This window comes from Aythya ferina (assembly GCF_964211825.1).
Source record: "Aythya ferina genome assembly, chromosome: 7".
NCBI classification, from domain to species: Eukaryota; Metazoa; Chordata; class Aves; order Anseriformes; family Anatidae; genus Aythya; species Aythya ferina.
This window is the reverse complement of record NC_140302.1, coordinates 37,671,215-37,694,205: the sequence shown is the minus strand read 5'-3', so window position 1 is coordinate 37,694,205 and position 22,991 is coordinate 37,671,215. Positions and strand designations below refer to the sequence as shown.

General features: G+C 37.7%; 1 protein-coding gene across 2 annotated transcripts in view; it reads right to left on the bottom strand.

The window, feature by feature from the left end:
- Positions 1 to 22,991, bottom strand: part of INPP5A (inositol polyphosphate-5-phosphatase A) — a 242,488-nt gene that overhangs the window by 17,892 nt on the left and 201,605 nt on the right. For both annotated transcript variants that reach the window (XM_084526367.1, XM_084526366.1), the window contains exons 11-12: positions 22,773 to 22,847; positions 8,709 to 8,782 (exon numbers count right to left, since the gene is read on the bottom strand). In XM_084526367.1, coding sequence (XP_084382493.1) covers positions 8,709 to 8,782; positions 22,773 to 22,847 — 149 coding nt within the window. The remainder of the gene's footprint in view (positions 1 to 8,708; positions 8,783 to 22,772; positions 22,848 to 22,991) is intronic.

Genomic DNA, 22,991 nt, shown 5'->3' with positions numbered 1-22,991 from the left:
CCATTAAAGCATTATTACAAGTATGTATTATATGTATTATGATCCATACATACCAAAATTAATATATAGTTAGTAATATTAATGTATTTACGTAAAATCCAGCAAATTCAATTTGCACATTCCTTAGTAGTTTGAAAACTTAAAAGTGAACTGTAGTTTCAAAGAGGTAGGGAAAATGCCAAATTGCAGATTAATGGCTAGATAAAAAAAAAAAAAAAAAAAAAAAGACTGAAGTGGTGATTCTGAAAAAAATTACCCACCATCTTATCAGCTATGCAAATGCTCTGGTCTCCACTCCTAGCATTGTTTTATTTATTTATTTATTTTGTTTAGTGTTTGTTTGCTGTGAAACGCAGAAGCAGCCCTGAGAGCAGAATTCATCTCTGTTCCTCCACTTACAAGCAGATGGCTGGACTTTTACACTTTTACTCCCCTGAAATAGCTTTTCAAAATGTAAAATTGACTGTCCTGGCTTTTGGTTATCTACCTCAGGGCTCTAAGTTTATATTAATTTAGCTACACTGTGTTTTTATGTAGTCTTCCACAATGGAAAGTCAACCTAACACACCTTCCCACAAAGGGTTTAAGCAAAGGGAAGTCCTCCCTCAAAGCATCGAAAAGCATGGAAGATTTGCATTAACTTGTTATGGAGGGTATCAGCTCAGTTTCAGTTAACCTTTAAACACCAAATGGTGAAAGACAGCTGTGCAGCAATGCTCTTCTTCTCTCCATGGTTGTCCAGTCTTGTCAAATAGAACAATGCAGGGCATGAGCCCTCTGGTACTTCTACTTCTTTAAAGAATTATCTGTACCAGTTAATTAAAAAAAAAAAATAATTAAGAATGGTCCTGACTCAGAGTACAGGATTCCACAGGATCCCACTTTCTACAGAATCAAAAAGTAACTTTTTGTTTGGCACTTATTATAATACCAAAATTTTACTTTTAGGAATCATTAGCACTGTGACTGGAAAAAAATAAGAAAAGACTTATATAAAATTAAGTTTTTAAAGCAGTTATTAAAGAGCATGATTCAACATTAGCTGAAAATATACAGACCTTCCTTTTTGCCAAGACCTGTAAATAATGATTCCTGAGATGTTTTCTCTCTCTTACAAGTGATAAGAGTCAAGTGCTCTCACTGATTATTGGATGTAGCTTACAATCAACTGAAAAGAGATGGTAACAAACTATACAAAGGCACACCGTGCATGAACTTTGCAGAGGATAATGAAATCAACAACTGTCAGTACAGTGGAGGAGAATTAAAAACTACAGAAATACTATGACACATATTCATTTCATTTAACATCGTGCAGTTAGAAAACCACTGAAAAAGGCAATATTTTTATTATAACTTATATTGAAATGCCATCTCAGTATAATGAAAAACTGGAAACACGAAGGCCTGGCAAGCAATCAATTTTAGGTCCCCCAATAAGAAGATACAAATAATACAGAGAATCTTTTTTTTTTTTTTTTTAATGGGCTATTTGCATTTTTGCATACTCTGGAGCAAGAGTGGTAACTCTTACCTATCATACCTGTAAAGTCTCATGAAGGTCAGTTTCCCTAGTATTCAAAAACGTGAGATTTTTATTGATACCTTATAGCCACTTAGCAGTTGTTGTCGCTGGCCAGCCCAGCTCACTGTTGTCTTGTCATTTGTGTCCCATGGGTGCCCTGTTCCCGCACCCAGGCTGCCTGCTCGCCCCTTGTCTGGCGGAAGAACTGGCGCCTGCTTAGGGCCCTGTTGCGCCTCCCAGGCTCTGGGCCACTGCTAGCAGGGGAGAGCCAAATTCATCACGGGGGTGAGCAGTAACAGGCTTGTCACACCCAGCATGATGGATGACTTCTTGAGCACAAGTGCCATGAGTTTACTGCTTGCATTGTGCTCTCAACGATGAAATGCAAGACACCAGGGTGCTGTCTGTTCAGCTGCTCAACATCTACCCTGAGCTGACTCTTTCACTAAATGGGAACCAGTAAACAGCTCAGTACCATAATGTCAGGCAGGACAAATGGTGCTTTACAAGAAGGTATTATAACTTTCAAAATAGAGTATGAAAAATTTGGACAATGGCTTACTTATCATAATATTCATCTAAAGAGCAAAGTACTGTGATTTCCTTTAAAATAAATTCTTATCAGTATAAAAGTATATGCCTACACAACTGTCATGGCTTCGCTTGAAATTTACAGAGAAATTCACTGTAAAAACACTAACAAATACTGAACAATTAAAATATGGAAAATGGAAATTAACTCTGTTGATTATTACTGTGGAAGAATTGATTTCAATTTTTAATGAAACTGAGCATATGCAAGAATCAGATTTGATTATTCTCTCAGTTCGTACTCTAAGGACATAAGCCCTTGCAGGACACCAAAACTTCCAAATACTTTCCAGAACTTCCACTGACACTGACCACAAAATACCACTGACTCGAAAAGAGTAAAGCTTTCAACCTCAAGCCACTTATGGTAGTGTATCAATATGATCTCATGATAAAATTCAGAGAATAAACAGTTTATGCTTATAAAAAATGAATTTATAAGTCACTTAGTCTGTTGCAACTCAAAGGGATGTGACCTTTTCCATTTATCTCAATTATACACTGAATTTCAAACATGCTTTTTGAGGGGAAAATTTACAAGTAAGCCAGGAATGCAACTATGCTATTGATTTGTAGACCTCTGTGCAAATTAGGCAATGAATTGTATGCACAAATAATGAGGCAAATAAAAGAAAGAAAAAAATTGTCTTTTTTTTTTTTTTTTTTTTTAAGATGTGGTATGTACTACTGAACGTATTCAATACATTTAATCTGAGATACTCTGCCTTCAGTCATTGGCCAGCATGCCCTGCTGTAAGACCATAACACTATGGATCAAGAACAGAAGTAGAGAGAGCAGTTCATAGATTGAATCATGGGACCATAACTGAAATATCATGTACTCTCTGACCAAGTCATACAGACTCTACTGTAAGTTTGCTTTAGTAGGGTAATCTCAGATATCTGATTTGAGTGTGTGAAATGAAGTACAGAACCCAACATTGATAGAACTGTATTAATGTATTGTATCAAAAAACACAGGATAACTTAGTTGTTAACTATAATAACTTATAACTTAGACTGGTCAGAAATTTCTATAACCCATTTTTCTATATTTCCATATTTCTATAACCCATTAATGCCCACATTAAGAAATACTGTGTAAGTAAATACTGGATTAAAGAGAAAGATGAAAAATGAGAACAGTAGAATGGACTTTTTTTTATCTTAATAAGTTTTTGCTCAACTTCGTAAATCCCAAGCATATTTAAGCATTTGCTGTGGTGAAAGGTAACATGGATTTGCTAACAAATTCTGAAATACTACTTTAAGGTTATCATTACAATTGCTTACAGGTTCCTTCTAAATTCAAATGTTCCCATATTAAGCCCATAAGCCTGACATAAAAAGTGACTTTAGATCTTTCTCTGTCTCTTATTCCAGTGAAAAACACTTTGCTTATTGCATTTGCAGAACAAACTGGTGTACCATACACTTTGCAGCTAAGAATACCAAGAAACTTAACGAAGTAGTTTCTAAAGATACAGCAGTAGTGATCATATCCTCCTTTGTTTAAAAATAGAAAATCTAGTATGACTGGATGTATGATAAATCTCCTATACATTAAGCTTATATTTGCAAACAACATATAAAAGCAGCCAAGTAATTTATTTTTTTTTCCTCAGGAGAAGAGGAGAGGAGAGGAGAGGAGAGGAGAGGAGAGGAGAGGAGAGGAGAGGAGAGGAGAGGAGAGGAGAGGAGAGGAGAGGAGAGGAGAGGAGAGGAGAGGAGAGGAGAGGAGAGGAGAGGAGAGGAGAGGAGAGGAGAGGAGAGGAGAGGAGAGGAGAGGAGAGGAGAAACAGAGGGTAAATTAAGCCAAAACATTCATGTTGTATTCCTCTTTTTTTTTTTTTTTCTAGGCTCTAGGTTGAAAAGTCCTACATCAATACATTGCTTTTTGCCCATTCAAACTATCAGAATTTACAGTTAATAGCACATTGGTGCAATTATTTCAAAATAAATAATTATGTTATTTCTTCCCGGAAGAAAATCAATGTGCTTCATTTCATGAATAAAAACAGGGCACTGATTGAAGCAATTCTAGCAACAGTGAATCCAGTTCTGCAGTACTCCACTTAGGAAAGACTTCTCATTGACACTGGTGGCTGTGAAAGGATTACAGAACAGAAAGCAGGATTCCCTTGTCATAAGATCCAGAACACAAAGGAAGGATGGATGAAAAAAAACACCCTAGCATAAAGTCAATCTGTTCTTTGAATATGCATTAATTTAGCTGGTCAGTTTTACATCTTATTTTTTTATCAATATTTTCATAGTAGCTTTTTAACTTTTTAAAAATCTGCTTAAATTCAAAGAAATTTCATGTTATATAACCCAGTGTTAGCATCTTTTCCAAACAAAGTGCCAGCTTTCAGTATATAAAAACTTAATATTATTATTTATTATTATTATCACTGCTATTATTACTAGTTATACGAAGGGAACAGAGTAAGTAGCAGGCAAAGATGCATGTTTACTCCTTGCACTGCTGCCCTTTGGCACAGCTGAGAACAGCTGCGGGACTGGTTCTCCATGGGCCTTTGGAGGCTGAGGAAGGGTTTGCTGTACCCCCAAGTCACACTCTCCAGTCTGTTCACAAAGCTCCCAAAGCTGGGAACAGGGTGGGAATAGAGAGGGAATGGGTGAATCTGGAAATGACCCTTTACAGCCATTTCCCAAGAGCTGGACAGGGTTCCTGCTCTGAAGTGTCTGCTCCACCTTGGAAAGGCAGATGTGGATTTGCAGACGCTGGGGTGAGGTAAGGAGCTAGTCTATGCAGAGCTGCAGAGGTCAGCATCCTTTACTGCTGCAACGCAGAGACCACTTGAATGGGAACAGCAATCGGCATGGCACCAGCACGCTCCACAGCGGTTTGGAGCAGGAAGCGACGAATACCACCAAACCCAAGTGTGCTTGGGGAGGGGGAATCCAATTACCAGCTTGGCCAGAACTTCTGTCTAGACATCTGTACAAAAATGTTATGGCAAGAAGTGGTCAGGACCTTGTTTTTTCATCTGACTTGGAAGGCAACAGAGTCAAGAGTAGTGTGATGGCTGGCTGCTGCCCAGGGAAGCGGTCAGCAGGGGCTCTGGAGACAGGCCGCCTGCCATCCTCCACAGAGCTCCCCCAGATGCACAAGGCAGGCAGCACGAGAAGCGAGTGCTGCAGGAACAAGGGGGACCCCAGCACAGAACCTGAGTCCATCAGCTCCTGTAATGCAGATCCTGGGGATCAGGTGCCTTGACTTTAACTTTGCAAGCCAATATCGTGGTTCATGAAATATTTCATCTCTGATATTGGTGGTGTGCAAAAACAAAACAGAGACATGATGCAGATTTGGCTTTGATTTTGCAAGGAAACAAAAACAAATAATAAAATTGAGAAAGGAGTTGGAAGTGGATAAGTTGCCATCAAAATTTGGTGACTGCCCTCCTTGGTGGCACTGTGGCCTCACAGTGCTTCTCCTGTAATTGGTTATCGAAGTCTGAAAGCATGCGGGAAGGAGGGGGGAGGAGACACTTAGCTCATATTGTAGGATACTTTAATTTCACTCATTACACTGATTAGAAAACATCAAAATCTGGGTTCCATCCACAGTCTGGACAACCACAAGGAGTTCCGGGATGCAACATTTTCATCTGGTCTAGCTTTTTTTTTTTTTTTTTTTAAACCAGAGCTTCATCTCTGGTGTAATGTTTTATTTAATATTTTAAAATAAGGTAATAACAGCCTCATACTGTAGATACAGTAGCTTAAAATGCTAATGGGATCAAAATACATCATTTGGATGTTAATGCTCTGTGTCAAGGTATTCAGATACAGAGGCTGTGGAGAGAATAAATGCAGCTGACTTACATTTTAATTTAGTTCCTCTTGCTCCCATTAATTTGGCCCTCTCCCTCAACCGTCCTGATGCTCACTGCTTGTACTATAGCAACACCAGTAGTTCTCATGTGCAGCTCTCGCAGCCCTCTTATTTACTCCTGTTTTAACTTTTCACAAACATCTTCCATTTTCTCCCAAGATTTCTTCACATAGTCTTACATTATGCCCCTTCCAAGCTCCATTCCAGCTGTATTTCAATAAGAAATGGTGCTACCTTACCTGATGGGGGTTCCTATGTACTCTGGCACCTGTCATCTGACAGGAGCAGTTGATCACACTGTGGATCAGTGCTAGAAAGGGACACAGAAAACCTTTTTCCTAGTTACCCTTTCTGAGAAAGGCAAGACCAACTCTCTGTCATGTTCCTGTGGCCATCTCACTCTTTCTAGAGCTTTCCATCACTTTCCCTCAGTGCTCCAGATCATACTCGCACAGTCCTCCCTTCTCAGCAGCATTGGCTCATTGCCTTAGTCTCTTAGCAATTAACTTGCTAAAGCTTTCCTCTTCCAGCTTCTTGTGCAAATCTTGGCCTCCTTACTTGGACACCCAGCATTGGCTCCAAGCTCCACCTTCCCAAGTCTGAGTTATGCCTTTTCCTGCATGCCTACCAGGTTGCTCCTGCACAGTAGGCATGTGTAGGAACAGTTTTGGTTCCAGATTTTGTTTTGTCTGCATTTTATTCTTGAATATTTCCCCCTGCCTCTTGCTCCAACTGGATGTAAAGGGAAGAAGTGTTCATTTTATTTGCAAGAAACCTAGCCACTAAAAAAATAAATATCTAATGAGATTTTGATGTAATCTGTGAACATACATTTTTCAAAGCTAGGCTAAAGGTTCACATTTCGCAGAGTTTAAAAGTATAACTTAGATACAAAGACTACTCACACCAAACGTCTGATCTTTGATCTACAGCATAATGACACACAACCGTATTAGCAGAAAGGTCTGAAGAATCTGCAAACCATTCAAGCAACAAGGTATTTTTGCCAAATCTGGTTGTGGCTGAAAGGTGTCCTTGGACTTGCACTTTGCTTGCAAATTGATGCACAGTTTTGTTTGACTTTTTCCCAAGAATTTTCATTCTTAGGCAGAAAACCTAAACCCAAGGTTGGTAAAGCTTTAAGTAAGAAAAACAACAACAACAACAAAACCACAAACTTCTTCCCTCCCCCTCAAAATCCCCTCCCACAAAACAGGACAGAAAGTAGCAAAAGCAAGCACAAATGATAGAGAGCTTTAACAATAAGCAGTGTTCTCAATCTTGCCTAGCCAGGCTGTTTACATACAATGTGTGCCATGCAATTTGCTGTTGTAGGCCAAAAACTTAATTCAGGACTTCCTACAACTGAGGATGCAATCACTTACATTGACTGAGAAAATGTGTTTGTTTTATCAGATATCATTAGAGAAACTGATCTTAAATAGAAGTTTCCACTGAAAACTAAGGGAATTGACCTTCCTTTTAGAAAAAGGACTAAGTTGGTGAAATCCAGTGGAAAAGTATCTCTGGTTAAAAAAAATAATCTATTTTCCCTCACCTCCTTTTACCCCCAACAGGTACACAACTAATGAAATACACTCAGAGATGTACACACTGCTGGTCTTCTGTTATCATACTCAATCAATAAGAACAATTTAGAGCACTGGTAACCTCTCCATGCATACTTCCATTGTCCCAAGGGATCAATATAATCAGTATCGCAGATGGCTGGTGAGAAGTAATGAGATTATGATAACAAATAGGCAAGCTTTCCAAATTTTTTCCTGTTGTATGCCAAAACATCACACCTTTCTGTCTGTTCCTAAAGGACAAAATAGCAATATTCAAGAATATTGTATTAAATATATAAAAAAATAGTTTCCTACATTTACCCCTACAATGATTTCTTGTAACTTTACTCTAACTTTCTTGTAACTTTACTATAGCTTTCACTTTTTCTTTCCCTTAATTGTGAGACTTGAATTCTTTACTCTTGGAAAGGGTCTACACACATATTAAAATGTATAGTATTTTCCATATATTTCCCCTAAACAGGACTGCCATTTGCAAAAGTCTTGGTTTTATTTTATAACAATACTTGTATATTCATGGCTAAAATTCATCTAGGGAATACATCAGATTAAAATCATGCATGCATATTAAAAAAGCAAAAATGTCTAGTCTATATAGTCTATATAGTTAATAGTCTACTCAGTTATATATAACATGCTTACTGAAACTGAAAAAAAACAGAATCTAAGTTCCTGTACTCTTTCTAGCTGCTCCCTTTGGAGCCCACCTTGAGCAAAGGCATTAAGCTTTTCACCTCCACTTCAAGTCTATTTCCATTGAGTCCCATTTGCTCGCCAGTTTTCAACAGCTGTAGGTAAAGATTGTCCTAATGGTTACAATCAAGTATTTTAATAGGTTATCTGGCTTTAATGCTTAACAGTAGCTATGCATCTCTTACCATAGAAGCATGTCATATTTATTTCAAATGCAGCTATAAAATACAGCATCAGTGAAATCCAAACAATGAGCTATTGAGCACAATTTATGTAGTAATTGAGGGGATGTAGGAAGACTGTAAACATTTGTGAAGGGAATGAAGATCATTATGATTTCTACAATATGTATAGAAACACTCACATTTTACCTGCTGCGCTAGTAACAGTTATGCTTTAGCTATCTCACTAGCTAAATAAATGGATTATATATGAATCTTACCTGGGAGGAAATGAGATGTCCAGTTCATACAATCTGTCTTTAAAGACTGACAGCTCTCTGTCAAATTCTAAAAGCTATAAAAGATAGAAATAAATATATTCACTCTTTAATGTTGAACTGAAGCAATCTAAACCCACTACATTTTGAAAAATGAAATAAACAGACTTGATTAAACAGCTTTAGCTATATCCCCTTATAATAGTTTTTAAAACAATGCAAAACACTCAATACTATTCTGATATATAAACAGTTCATTGAGGAAAGTGTACAAAATGTTCCTTTTCATCTCAGTGAAACACGTAACGTTGGCTCTTTACATCAGTGACCTTTATGTACACTTACTATTTCAAGATGGCAAATTTTTTTTTAATTTTATTAGCAACCTTTTCAGAGATAAACCAGGCTAGCATTAAAAGAGTACAGCAAACTGATATGTTAATCAACCCACAAAAACACCAGCAAAAGTATCATATTACTTTATATTATCTTTAGCTCAGATAAGAAGGTACAATAAATACAAGGATGTGCAAATCACTCTTCCTAAGCAAAGACAAGCAGCATTTTTGTACACCTATTTTGGGCGGTGCATGTGAGATAGCAGAAAAAGGGAAATGTGACAATAGGTAAAATGTGTTCCCAGGCAGCAGCCAAGATGCAGTACTGGAAGAAGGTATTTCACAGAGGTATTCATAAGTCTAGATTTAATGTCTTGTATAAATATTACTTCTTGCCAAATTTGTTTTCCCTTGACCATGACAGAGGAAATAAATGTCTCTAGGCTTTGTTTATGAACACAAACCTGCTCATAACAAGTCAATAATAATAGTCCATGCTAAACCAACAACTGTTCTGATGGACACAAAACCTTATTTTAAAACCACGGCTGGTGTTAAGTCTGACGTCCAAGTGAATTAGTGAGGTAAAAAACAAAAAGCTCATAATCTACTCTGTTACTGGCTGTCGTTCTGAGTGCCACTTTCTATTTTGACAAGCATGTCATCAAAACAGTATCCTGTATGATGGTGGTGTGTTTGCCCACTGTTCATTAATCATGTCCCATCTCACAGCTGTGCTGATACCATTGTATGAATGGCAGAGGTTCCCAAAGAAATTAGATTGTGTCCCTCTCTCTCCTCTGCCACCTCATAAATCATTCCTGAAATGTGCAATTAGCAGCTACTTGTACACATTAATTATCTGTGTGAAAGGCAGCTACCTGAACCACCTGCACTGCTGATTAGCTACCTCTCCAAGGCCCACCCGGCTTCTAGTTGCCGTGTTGCTGTGTATGTACTTCTACGCACAGATGCAAAATAACGGGTAGCTTTCCCTATTTCAGGATGCCAAACTGACACCAAACTTTGAGATGGTATGCTAGTAAAGATGTAACAATACAAATAATTGCAGTTAATTTTTGCATATTTTAACACCTGTTCAAACCTCCTGCTAATCAAGACGTTTGGATAAATGCTTATAAAGTCTGTGTAGGAACTTGCATCTCATGTATCTATCTATCTATCTAATAACATGCTCAATCCTAAAAATGTTGGGACAGTTCAGCCTGCTCCTATGAAGTAATATCAACACACTTCAGGAAAAAATGATTCATCATGCATGTTTCTAGACTGTGATCCTTTATTTAAGTATGTACAGATAGATGTGTAGCCACTACATATAAATACAAGTTAGCTATGAAAACAAATGTCACTTTTCTGTTCCACATGTTCCCACTTGTTTAATTATCTGTCCAAAATGAATCTATCATAGTAAAAAAGATTTACTATCCCCAGTAAAAACGTTTATTTGAAATACTTACATATTAATACAATACAAATACTTTTTTCCCCTGTTCTTTCCAAGTAAAAAATATCAGAGCATGAAAGTGAAGGCAGTGGGAAAAACAGGGCTATTTCTGAAGAGCAAAACTGCAAGAACTGAATAAAAGAACAATGCTCCATAGAACACAATGGTATAAATTACTCATGAGCATTCCAAGGGATAGAGATGTTAAATAGAACCATTGTCCTCTCACACCAATTCACACTTTCAAAATTTTATACATTCAGATTGTTATTGCTATAATGATATTTGCAAACTAAATGAAAGCCAGCATTTGGAGGACTAAGTATTCAGACATGCATTATCATTCAAAGAAGTTTCTCTGATATTTTTATTTGCTGCAGTTGCTTGTTTAGTTGTGTCTGTGCTATGCAGATGCTGACACTGGTGACAGAGGACTGATAATAGGAACAAGACTGTATTATGTGCTGGACTCTATCTGTTCTCCAAGTTTTCCCAGGTAAATGGACATCATTAAACTAATAATGATAAAGCCAAAACCTCATGATGACCTAGCTGAATGTCTAACCCAAGTAGGTGCCTAGAACAGATACATAGGGAATGTTCATTGTTGACAATGCATTCTCATATGTAAAACAGTTAAATATTTTAACCAGAGCGGATTATTTGCACATATTTTTATGCCTTGCTATATTTTAATAATTATTTAAATTCAACAAAGTATTTTTTCCTAGATATGAAGTGATTAAGTTACAATAGCTGTGACCTTCTGCACAAATGTGTCCACAAACCACACATAGGGACATCTGCTCATTCTCATGAAGTGAAATGGCAAATCCTTCATGTGTTCAGGATGGTGTAGTGTGAACCCACCTAAGAGCTTTTCTTTACCCGATTCCGCTTCAGATAGTGGGAGACATGAGGGCAAGAAATGATGAAAATTTGAATTGTGCATTTTGAGAAAACTCAATTTTTCAGTAGAAGAGCATGCTCTAACCACTACTTTCTTTTTGATATTTGTCTTAAAAGCACTTTGGTTCTCATTCAAGCCTGCAATCTCAAAACGCAAGATTACTGGTGAAGAAAACCGAGGTCTTATCACAATTATAGATGCTACTTTCCTTCAACTCAACTTGAAGAGAAGGAAAGAGACTTGACACAGGCACCAATTCATTACATTTGCTTTATGGCAGGTACATGGGTGTCTGGTGCTCCTTAGCAGTACAGATAATTAATGAAAATTAACGTACGCCACCTGATACAGAAAAGCAGTCAAAATATTACAGGACAATGTCTTTATTTTTAAAGCATATGCACCATATTTAAAAAAAAAATATTCATGGATATTTTCAGCACAAATTTCTCACTTACTTACATATGGTACATTAAACAGCATTGTGAATATCATTGCCATAACAGTAAACATGAATATGTCTGTTCACTCTGAATGACTTGAAAATGACAAAAAAACAAAACAGTTTAAAGCCTAAAAAATCAATATACTGTTCCATTTAACTTACTCACTACATGGTCATCTTTAAGAAGCAAACCTTTATGGCATTACGTGATGTTGTGGGGTAATTTGAACAATTGCATAGAGATTTTAAAATGCTGTGTCTGGAAGCTAATTCTAGAACTATTTGTCATAAGCAGTTCAAAGCAGTTCAGAAGACTTTTTTTTTTTTTCTTTTTTTTTCCCCCCAAACTCAATTTCACCTATGTATTCATACATAAAATATTTGAAGGATTATGTAAGGGCTGTTTTATCTGCTCTAACCATTGAGTTGCTGATATTCTGTCAAGGTATTTCATTTACAATATCCAGCTACCAGCCCAACATGAACATTTGATTAACATCTTCCAAATGAAAATGCCATCCGTACATGTGAGTAATACAACTATAGTTAGTTGATACTCTGTGAGACAAAGAGATGATACACCTCGGGGAATACAGATGCAGCATGATTAAGAATGCACACAGTACATATCCACTGGCCTGTGACTGACAAAAAAAAAATCATAGGGAAGAATATTGTTTAAAAAAACAGGTTAAATCTATCAATGGGATTTCACAGTCTGAAGTTATATATTTTTGTTTCATAAATTTCATGAGCTAAATACTTCAATTAGTTTGCATACTCAAGCTCCTATTGACCTACATGGGAATCAACTTGATATCACTGAAGTTCTTTGCACAGAATCAAGGAATGATTGCATTTGCATTAAAGGATATTCCCTATTTAATAAAAGTAGAATTAAAAACCTTTATGTCTGTTGCCTGTATCAGCTGCAGTGCCCATGTGCCCATCACCTCCCAAGGGAATTATCAGAACTGTTGTTTTTCTGTCCTGCACAGGCACAGTCTGCAGAACCCATGTGCCAGTGGGTGAGACTGGACTGATGGCTCAACACCGCAATCTTTCCTATGGATATTCCAGTGAACTCCATCACCCCAGGGCTGGAACTGAGCTCAGTCCACTGTCCTTGTAGCTGCTGGGGTTGTATATAGAAAGCAGTGGGCATTCTGGCCAAAGATAACATCTATCTGGAACACTAAATGTGCGTATTGTTTAGCTTGATAGAAAACAAAGGACTGTAACAGAGTTTAGCCAGTTGTAGAAATCAAGGTAATTTTGCTTGCTTCAGTTTAAAACAACAAGGCACTCTGAAAAGGTCAATGTCCATTGGTATGCTTGGTAGGCCACCTTGGCTAAAATCACACAAGTATGAACCCTTTAAACGGGGCAACTTAATTCAGTCATTGGAGTAGAACAACGGCAATTACTCATCAAGACCTACAGACCAAAGTCAGAGCATTGTTAGATCAGAAGGTGATATTAGCAGCATTTATCAAATCCATCTCCAGTGCCCACCAGAGAATTCACAGCTGTGAAAGGGAAATGAAGTTTCAGACCAAAAAAAAGTAGATAAGCATACAGAAATGACCTTAGAGAATTTAAATACATGGACAGTGGTCACTGTAAACCCCTTTGTCAGACTTGTATGGCATGCACTTTTTTCAAAAGACTTTGGAAATATAGCAATCTAATCCAGCTTTCTGGCTGAGAAAAAAATATATAGAAACTGATTCAGCAGTCTACTGACTTCAAATAAAGGTCTGGATATACTGATCCCTCTCATCTATCTGTGAAAACATTACACACAACTCTGCTCTGGCATTATTTAAAGCTACTGTTTTCTCTAGCTTTGACTTAGTAAAATTATCCATTACTATCTATTTTGAATCTTAATTTTCTTTTTCTCATAGAGCCATTCTTTAAAATCAGGTTTCATAGCAAAAAATATATATATATATATATATATATAAAAAAAATATATATATATTGAATATAAACACACCAAAAAAAAATATATATATATATTGAATATAAACACACCACTTAACACTACTTTTGTATTTCATTGCATTTCTGCACATTTCTGAGAATCTGTCTGTACATCCTGAATGGCAGTGCTGTCAAATCATCAACTGCACATGAATGTGGATATATGGCACACAGAAAAACTGCATCAAATATACTTTTCTTAGCATTAGAAGAGTTAGGCACATGTGGTGCCAAAGGCTCCCTGCGCCTGTTCTAAATCAGAAAACTTTTTATTTCACTGGAAGTTCACTCAGAAAAACATTTTGTTCTTGTTTTGACGATATATCTGTCTCTCTCAGGAGACATTCTGGTACTTTAAAGGATATGTGTATTTTCAAGCAAGTATCCCAACTTTTTCTGACAACTGGACTGGAAAATGTATTTTAAAATAGTATTTCTGTTACAGAAATATTTAGGTTGCTTAAAATGTTTAGAAAGAACCATAGTTTCTCTTGAAATCTATTGATCACTAGAGAAATTACTGGAGACTGATATTGGCTCTGCCTCATTGCAGCTCCCTTTTCCTTTCTGAGTTTCCAATTTGCACATTCCTCTTGCTCCCCTAGCCTGATTTGCGCTGCAGGGTCCAGGCAGAGGGCTGTGCTCACATAGCCTGAGTCCTGAGCACCACACGGGAACCAGTCCTTTCCTGGTGGAGAAACACTGTGAGAGCAGCTGTGGAATAGCAGTGGTGATTTTGATTTCGGTGATTGATTTGCAAAGCGGTGACATGTTCAGTTGTTGGGTAGGGCAGAGTTGCAGAGGAATGTGCTTGAGACTCTGTGTTTTCAGCTAGCAAAAAAGGGCCTAAAACAAGCAGTTCTAGAAGTTCATGTAAAGCATCATTTTTCATTCTGTAAGACATTTAGTACCTTGTTGGTCCCGTAATACACACGCACATCAACACTGATTTGGATAAAACAGCTCCTTCAAACTTCTCTAATTACATATACCTTAAATTTTCCAGCAGAGTTTGTGGCCCCTGTCCAAATATCATATGCTTGCATTCTGCATATTATCCTGTTTTTCTTAATTGTCCTGTCTGGACCCTTTGAATCCAAGTACATTGACTTCATGCTGAAACCACTAGCGTGGATAAGCTTTGAAGTTCAACACCCTGCTAGCAGTTCCCCAGTGCTCAGTCATCCCTCTGCTCAGTAACATGCAGCAGAGTCCAGATCTCATTCTGGGATATTTTTTTGTTTTAAGAAAACTAACTCAGAATCCTGTTGTATTATTCAGGTAATTAGTTCTCAGTAAGGAGACTACAGTTAACCACATGCAAAGACTAAACCTAGTTAAGAAGTTAAAAACACTCAGCAGGGTTGAGCACAAACTCTCACCACGCAGCAGCAGTTATCCCCATTTATATATCCCCAAAAGGGCCGCTGACATCCCCAGAGCTCTTCACCAAAACTGCTCTGCAGAAGCAAATCGCGTTCTGCCCCTCAGCTCCACAATGCCCAAGGAAGAGCCCAAGCATCAGAAACACTGCACGTATTTTCACTGCTTTCAAACACCGTGACTACAGCTCCATCATCCTGTGCCCCAGCCAGTACTGGGTGATCCTTTGGACACCAATGCAAGGTGAGAGCAGCCAGGGCCTCCTGGTGAGCATCAGTTCTCAGGTTCTTTACCACCTGGGGAAAGTCTGCATGCACTCAATTTATCTTCTAATAGCAAAAAGTGGCTTTTGTCACTCCCTCTCCTGGGATTCCTGTGCTTGCACTGATTTAAAAAAAGTAACTCTGCAAAACTGCATTTATGCAAATTGCCTTTTTTCAAAAGTTTACAGAAACAGACACTTGAACATTATTGTAATTCATAAGCTGAACAACAGCTTGTAACATATGCCTCCTTCAAAATGGCAAGAAAGACTGGGTTGTTGCCACCTTTAACAATAAAAGATTTTAATTAGGGGTATCCTGCTTGCAAATGTGACAGATCTAGTGTATTACTTTGTTAAATTTTACATCTCTTACTGTGAAATGTAACATGAATTTGTACCATCAGGCAGTTAATAGTGGCATGTGTTGTGCTGCCAGTCTGCAACTGCAATTTCACAAAAGCATAAAAACATGTACAACACAGTCTTAGTATTGCAGAATGATGAAAAACCTTTTCTGAGTACAGACTAAGACCCTCGCTTCTCAGCTGGGCAAAACTCGCACTGAGGCTGAACCCCCTGAGCCAGGCCCCTGGCAGGGTGGGCTGACCTGTGTGTCCTGCGGACGGGCTGGACCTCAGAGCTGCTGGTGTGACTGGAGTCCTGCTGCGGGGTCAGCGGCCCTGCTGCCCCTGCAGGCAACAGGGCACCCTGAAACATCACCCAAGACTTCCAGACACCTGCATTTGCAGGGCTTCTTTCCCAGAGGGGATTCAAATTCATACTCTTACATCTCTGGAGCTGCCAGAGCCTGCTGGCAGGGCTGCCCAGGGAGGGGCAGCAGGGTGTGAACTCATGTCTACTTCCTTGCAACTGACATCCTGCTCTCATCTCCAACCGTACTTTTTGTACAGAAGTATCCTTCAGTTTTACATCTCATGTAAAACTACAATGAGGTTATCAGGCATGCCTGGAAAATGCAAAAGGATTTGGCTGTTGCAGAGACCCGGGGTAAAAAATATTAAGTACCTTTCTATATTTATTTGGATTGCCAAAGACTTCAGGCAAGATGTGAAAGCCCAGGTAGGATGCTTTTCTATATGTGCAAGTGTTACCTGTAAGGGATGACAGTGAGCTCCATAAACTCTTGAGGACCATAATACAAATGCAAACAGTGCCTCTCTGGATATCCTCTTAGATCCCATAAAGGTTAAAAGGAGTGCCCTTAGGCCAAACCCTGTTAGCAGATCATGCTGACCACAGGCTAGATTACAGAGCGCCAATACAGATGTTGAACTTGCTCTTTAGACAATACTTAAACAAGAACCAATGGCTAAAAAAATACATATAGTACACCTGAATTAGCCTTTGGACTTGCTTTAGCTGTGTAGGACAGGACAAGAGGAAAAAGGGTCATGAAATATGATATCTACCTTTGTAATATGGGCAAATTCTACAGCAAAATAATTCATTTACCTGGACCAGAAATTTGGCAGTGAACTGCTAACCCAGCACATCCAGTTTGACTCCTCCTTGCACGCTAGCTGTACACTAATGTTTGTTAGTATGAAGAATTTACTGGTAATATTCCAGATCTCTGTCATTACTCATTCTGCAGTGTATCCAATGGCATGTCAATTGAACACTAACACTAATATGCATAAGCAAATGCAGTTCCAAGCATGGGAATACCTTTTCATGAGTAAAGGAGGAGAGTATAAAGCCATTTTCCTACCTGCATCTTTATGAAAATCAGGCATCTCAGATGACCACCTTAAATAAAAGAGGCAGTTTCAGGATGCATGGGATTTTCTTATGACCAGTCCTAGGTAACAATGATTCTAGGCAATCAATTTCCTTCCTTCATCCTAATTTGCCCTTATACATCATATTCAGGATTTTATCTGGACAGGGGCTGGTTGGCTCAGTGGATAAACCTCTGCCTTTTCACCTCTGGGATCATGGTTCAAGTCAAACCCTGATGAAATGCACTTGATCGTCCTAATCTAGTTCTTAGTGGACAGTATTCCCATTATCTTTAAAAGGGTCAGAGCCAAGGCCATTGGGAAGAGTGCATTGTGCTATATCTTGTCTGTTGATTAATACATTTTCAGTGATGCCAGATCCTTAACCTTCATGAGTGCACGTATTCTCACAAAAAGCTTAATAAAGGTCCCTGATGGACTAACCCTTTCTTCTTGATCCTTTCAGGATTTCCCAGGAATATTAAAATAAAAAACACAATCAAGTTACTCATCATTTAAAAGTATGTTTGCCTCAACTGTTTGTAGAAACACCTCTAGGTTAATTAGTATAATAACAGATCCCTTTTAATCATCACTTGGCATAGGGAGAACAAAACCTTTATAATTCAACCCATTTTTATATCACGTTACAATTTTCTTCTCATATTGTATCCTATCTGTCAAATCTAAACAGACACACGGAATAAAGGGAATCTACCCTCAAAGACTGATTTTGTTGCTCATAACATAGACATTGAATAAAGACAGTGTTCACTGTAGAAATTTATTTTTTGCTCTCTGCAATATAAGGATGACTAAAAGATATTTGACCACTGATAACATGAAGCTCTTTTTTTTTTTTTTTTTTTTTCATTGTAATAACAAGGTAATAAATAGAACCACTTCCATTTTGTGGTATATATAGGCTGGAGATCACTGTGCTTTCCTGCATAACTATCTTGCATCTGTTTCGGAATTAATGCTGACAGTGTGTGATAATGCAACAGTGTCCTCTGAACTATCTGATTACCCAGGAGTAACTGGACAGCTGGCACCCTCAGCCTAACTTCTTCTACCTCCAAGTAAGAGAGGCAGGGGGAGCAGCTGACAAAAAGGACTGTCAGGGTAAGTGTCTCTGTGAGAGCTGAAGCCAGCAGCATAGGACGGGCCACCTGCTCAGGAACAAGCAGGAAGCAGGGAAGGCCAGCATAAGCAGAGATACGTAATTAGTCACCAGTTTCCATGAATATCAACAGACAAAACAGATTATGATTTTAGTGGAAATAACATCACGTCTAACTCTTAAGAAAATTAATTCACGGACTACTTTCATTACACAGTAATGGTCAAAATCTTAAGGACAATACATTAGTTTCCATCTGGATTGATTCCTTAATATGTTTAATATGAAATATATGAATGTATGACCCATTTCTCATTTCTGTCTGTGGTTAAAGATTATAAAATGATTCCTAATGATTTAATCATTCTTCTGTAGTCATAAAGAGTTTTTAAGGTCTTCTTCTATATTTATTTAACTGACTACTGAAGAAATAGCATTTAACTCATGCTTCTTTTGCATAAATCAATAACATGATCATTTTTTTCCATTAAATTATTATCTCTGCCTTCTATCTCTTTTGAGTATTTTAAAATTAAGGCTGAACTCCCAAATAGAAGATTTTTTTTAAAAACAAACAAACAAACCAAAAAGCAGTTATAGACTGATTCATCACAAATTATTAAGGAATATGAAAAAAATGCTGTAAAAGTGTAGATTTATTCATGAATTCCCTGCACAATGCTACTCTCCTGAAACCACTGGCATGATAATTTTACTCAATTGAGAGCTGGCAAATCCAAAGCTACATCCAAGTTTTGTGTGAATGACATATTGGTGAGTCAGCGTAAGGTCAGGGATAGTGGACAGCACTGCAGATCCACTCAGGATGCCGGATAAGAAGGCTTAGGCATCCCCCACATTCTCCCTCATGCATGAGCACCTCATGCTCTTTGTGTGGATGAGGAACAGGGCACAGAAGCGCTGTGGCTAGGATGTGGTCAGAGTTACCAGCTGGAGACTTCCACCTCTTGAAAGGTGCAAGAAGCCAGCTCAGATTAGAAATGCCTCATTTCTTTGCCCACCATTCACAGGAAGTCTCCGGAGCAGAACACACAATGCTGTACAGCACAGCTTGGCTGTATGCTACTGTCAAAGTCACAAGTGTTAAGCTTTTTTTAACTCAAAAGCAACTCCTTCAACTGTAATTGTTGTGACACTAAGGTGAAACGCTGCATGTTGTACCTCCTTTCGTCCCACTTTTTGCATTTCGATTGCCATTCTGTAACTCCCTTCTCCATAGCATCTAGACATGGTAGTTCTGTAGTAGTTACTAGAGTTATGCCCTGGTTCATCTGAGGTACTACGACCTTGATGTACAATTCTGAACATACAAATTAAGTATCAAGCTGGTTCTGCATTATGTTACAGCTCCTTTCAAGTAGCTTTTCTCTTTTTTTCTGTCACTAAACAGTTTAATAAATCTGGGTGTTTATTTCTCGAAACAAAATGATACAGAATGGTTATTGCACTTCAAAGTGATAAATACAGATAATTGCTAAGATAAATTTGGAATAAGGTACAGATAAGTCTGGAAAAATTAGACCTGACAGATGACTGCATGAGTTTCAAACTGAATTTCTGTTAAAGAGATAATTTGTATCTACATCATATTTTTCATAAAAATACTTATTTCTATAAATATATCTTATATCTATAAGATTCTTTTTGTTGATTACAATGTAAAAAAGAAGGAATAACTGTGTATGGACAATGATAAAGTAGCCTGTTGATAATAAATATTTGTCAGGTCTTGTCACATCAGTACACATTCCACTGTTACTGAAGAGACATCACACTAATAAAAAAAAAAAAAAACTCAAAAAATCAATGGATTTTGAGCTAAAGCAGTTGCTAAACACACAGAAAACATCTTTATCCAACAGCCATAGTGCTGTGAAAATTCCCAAGCCTTGCATTGGTACAGCTAAGGAAAATTTAATCTTCCCAAATACTCATCAGGGCACTCCATCCTGCAGACCTGACAGCCCCACTTATAATTAATTATACAATTTCGATGGGAATATCGACTAAACAAAGCTATAAATCATAGAAAAAGTCAATAGGCATGGACACATTCAATCATGTCCCGACCAATGATTACTACTCTTAAAATACAATAATTATTTTCAGGAGCCAGCTTGAATTAAATTTCTGTCAGGCTGGTACAAGACCGGTGGTTGATGAAGGATGCGATGGATTTTTTGGGTTGAATTCGGCACAGAGACATTTATCCTTTTAGATAGGTAGTTTGTTTTTAGTGATCATGGTGCTGCGTGTTTAACTAGACCATGAAGATTAGATTATCTCCAATGGCTCATTATATCGTTTATCTTTTCCTTCCATGTTTGATCTGGAAGATTTCCTGCTTCTTGATGCATGAATGAAATGACTGCTGATTTTGAGATGGAATGTGCTTAAGTGGGAATCTGCCTGTGCTTTTGCACACTGTGTCCACATATGTAAAGCCAACTAGCAGTCATCTGAAATACCACTAGGGATGTGGTAAAATGGCAGCAAAAAGAATAGCTTTGCTCAGCTTCAACAATGTATTGGGGGAAAAAATCAACATGACAAATATTTGAGCTGTTTCAAAAGAAGCTAAAATATAATAGCAATAGATGTAGAGGAAAATCGTATGATTTACCTATAGAAACTGGAATTGGGATTAGTGTTATTACTCTCTATTAAATGTCCCCCAAACTGAAAAACATCAAGGAAAAAACAATTGCTATGTATTTCCCAAAGATTTTTTCACCTTCTAAATAAAAACAAAACAAAACAAAACAAAAACCACTTATCTCACAGTAACTGTGTTTTTGAGATACCTTGCCTCACAGATATTTCTTGTGGTGGGTATATCCCACATATGAAAGATGTGCTTTAAGTAAGAAAAGCAGTCCCAATGAATGGGATGGACATCAACAAATGCTTAAACAGGAAACATCTTCACTTTCCTCATGAATCTGACTCATCCAACTTTCCTGACTTCAGAAATGAGTGAGATCTCAGATTCTCTAATGGAATTAACCTTCTAGGTGTGAGTTAACTTATAAACAGAGAGGGTGAGTAAAGGGGCTTTGGTTATCCTCCTTGCCCTGGATCCTTGCAGACAGATCTCCAAACAACCTGTCTGTCTATGAACAGCAAGAGAACATGCTGTAGGTAGAAGAGAAGACAGAGATAAGGGAGTATACATCCCCTCCCTATGCAATAAGTAGCAATAGATTTTGTGAGCAGGCACACTGTGAAATTGGTAGAGACTACAGCAAAAACTAGAGTTGGAGGACTCTCCAAGAAGCTGAGACACAGAAGCTGAATCCCACGTCTTCTTTATTCTGGGTGTGAGGAAAGAAGATAAAATTCTGTGCCATGTGGAAAGATGTGAAAACCGGGCTAGCTTGTCAGCCTGCACAACACAGAGTTTTTGTGTTGACAATTTCCATAGAACACACAGTTTTCTAAAGGTTTTGTTTGTCTGGCATAGCCTGCCCTACTTGTATAGCTCAGAATATTGAACATATGAATGCTTTTAGTTTATGCATACATATACAGACCTTTATCTGAAACAAGGAGCTTAGTTCTGATATCAGTGAAGTTGGACCAATTTCCATAAGCAGAGGGTCAGGTCAGTGAAATCTTCAGTAAGGCTCCCATATGCAGTAGGTATCTATCATCTTTTTTTTTTCATCTATTTTTTTTTCATCTATTTTTTTTTTCACTTATCATTATGGGTGCTTCATGTTTTTCTTTTAGATACAAAACTCTTAGGAAACTTTAATGAAATTGAGAAAACTCCAAGTAATGATACAGAGATTTTCCAAAACGAAGTGGCTATATTTTGAAATAAAATAACTTTTAAAAAAAGAAGATATAAAGTCATTCTCCACAGAAAAAATCTAGTCCTCGTTACAAATCAAAAGGCTAGTGGTCCCTTTCTGCTTTCTCTGCTTACGAAACTGCATATGATTGCCCAAACAGTGCTAGCCTGATGAAGGGTTTGACCTTTCTATTTTATTTATTCACATATTTCTATTATTCTTTGTATACTCAGAAGAGTATACTCTTTGTATACTCAGAAGACACAGATATTTTCAGAGCAGTTTTGCATTAAAGGCTTTTTTTTTAAGTTAAGGAAGTGCACAGAGAAGAACGAGTAAAGAAAGTGTGCTTGAAGAAATGGGAAACAGAGGACAGAGTGGCCAAGGTAAGTTATGAAGATATTAAGAAGCTGCAATCAAAATAACTGGCTAATTAAGGAACAAAGTTGGAGCAGTTGCCATCTTGGATGAATTAGCCTTTCTTTCTGTAGACAGGAGGACTGATAAGGATAAAGGGATGATAAAAACACAGTTTGTATGAGAGTTTCCAATTTATTTCTTCAACAGTGTTTAGTAACGAACTTACCGCAGTGCCATTGTTATCTCTAAAAACATCTTGATTAAAATAGTCAAAAAGCTTCTTTTCTAATTGTAGCATAACCTAAAAAAATAGAGGAGAAAGGTTAGCAAAGCTCTGGGATTCAGGTATCTAACACACTGCTCTTGGAAGCAACCCCTTTAGATACATGCAGCCCTTTAAAACTACATGTCTCTAAGTGTCTAAAGCTCCTCGTCAGCTTGGCCA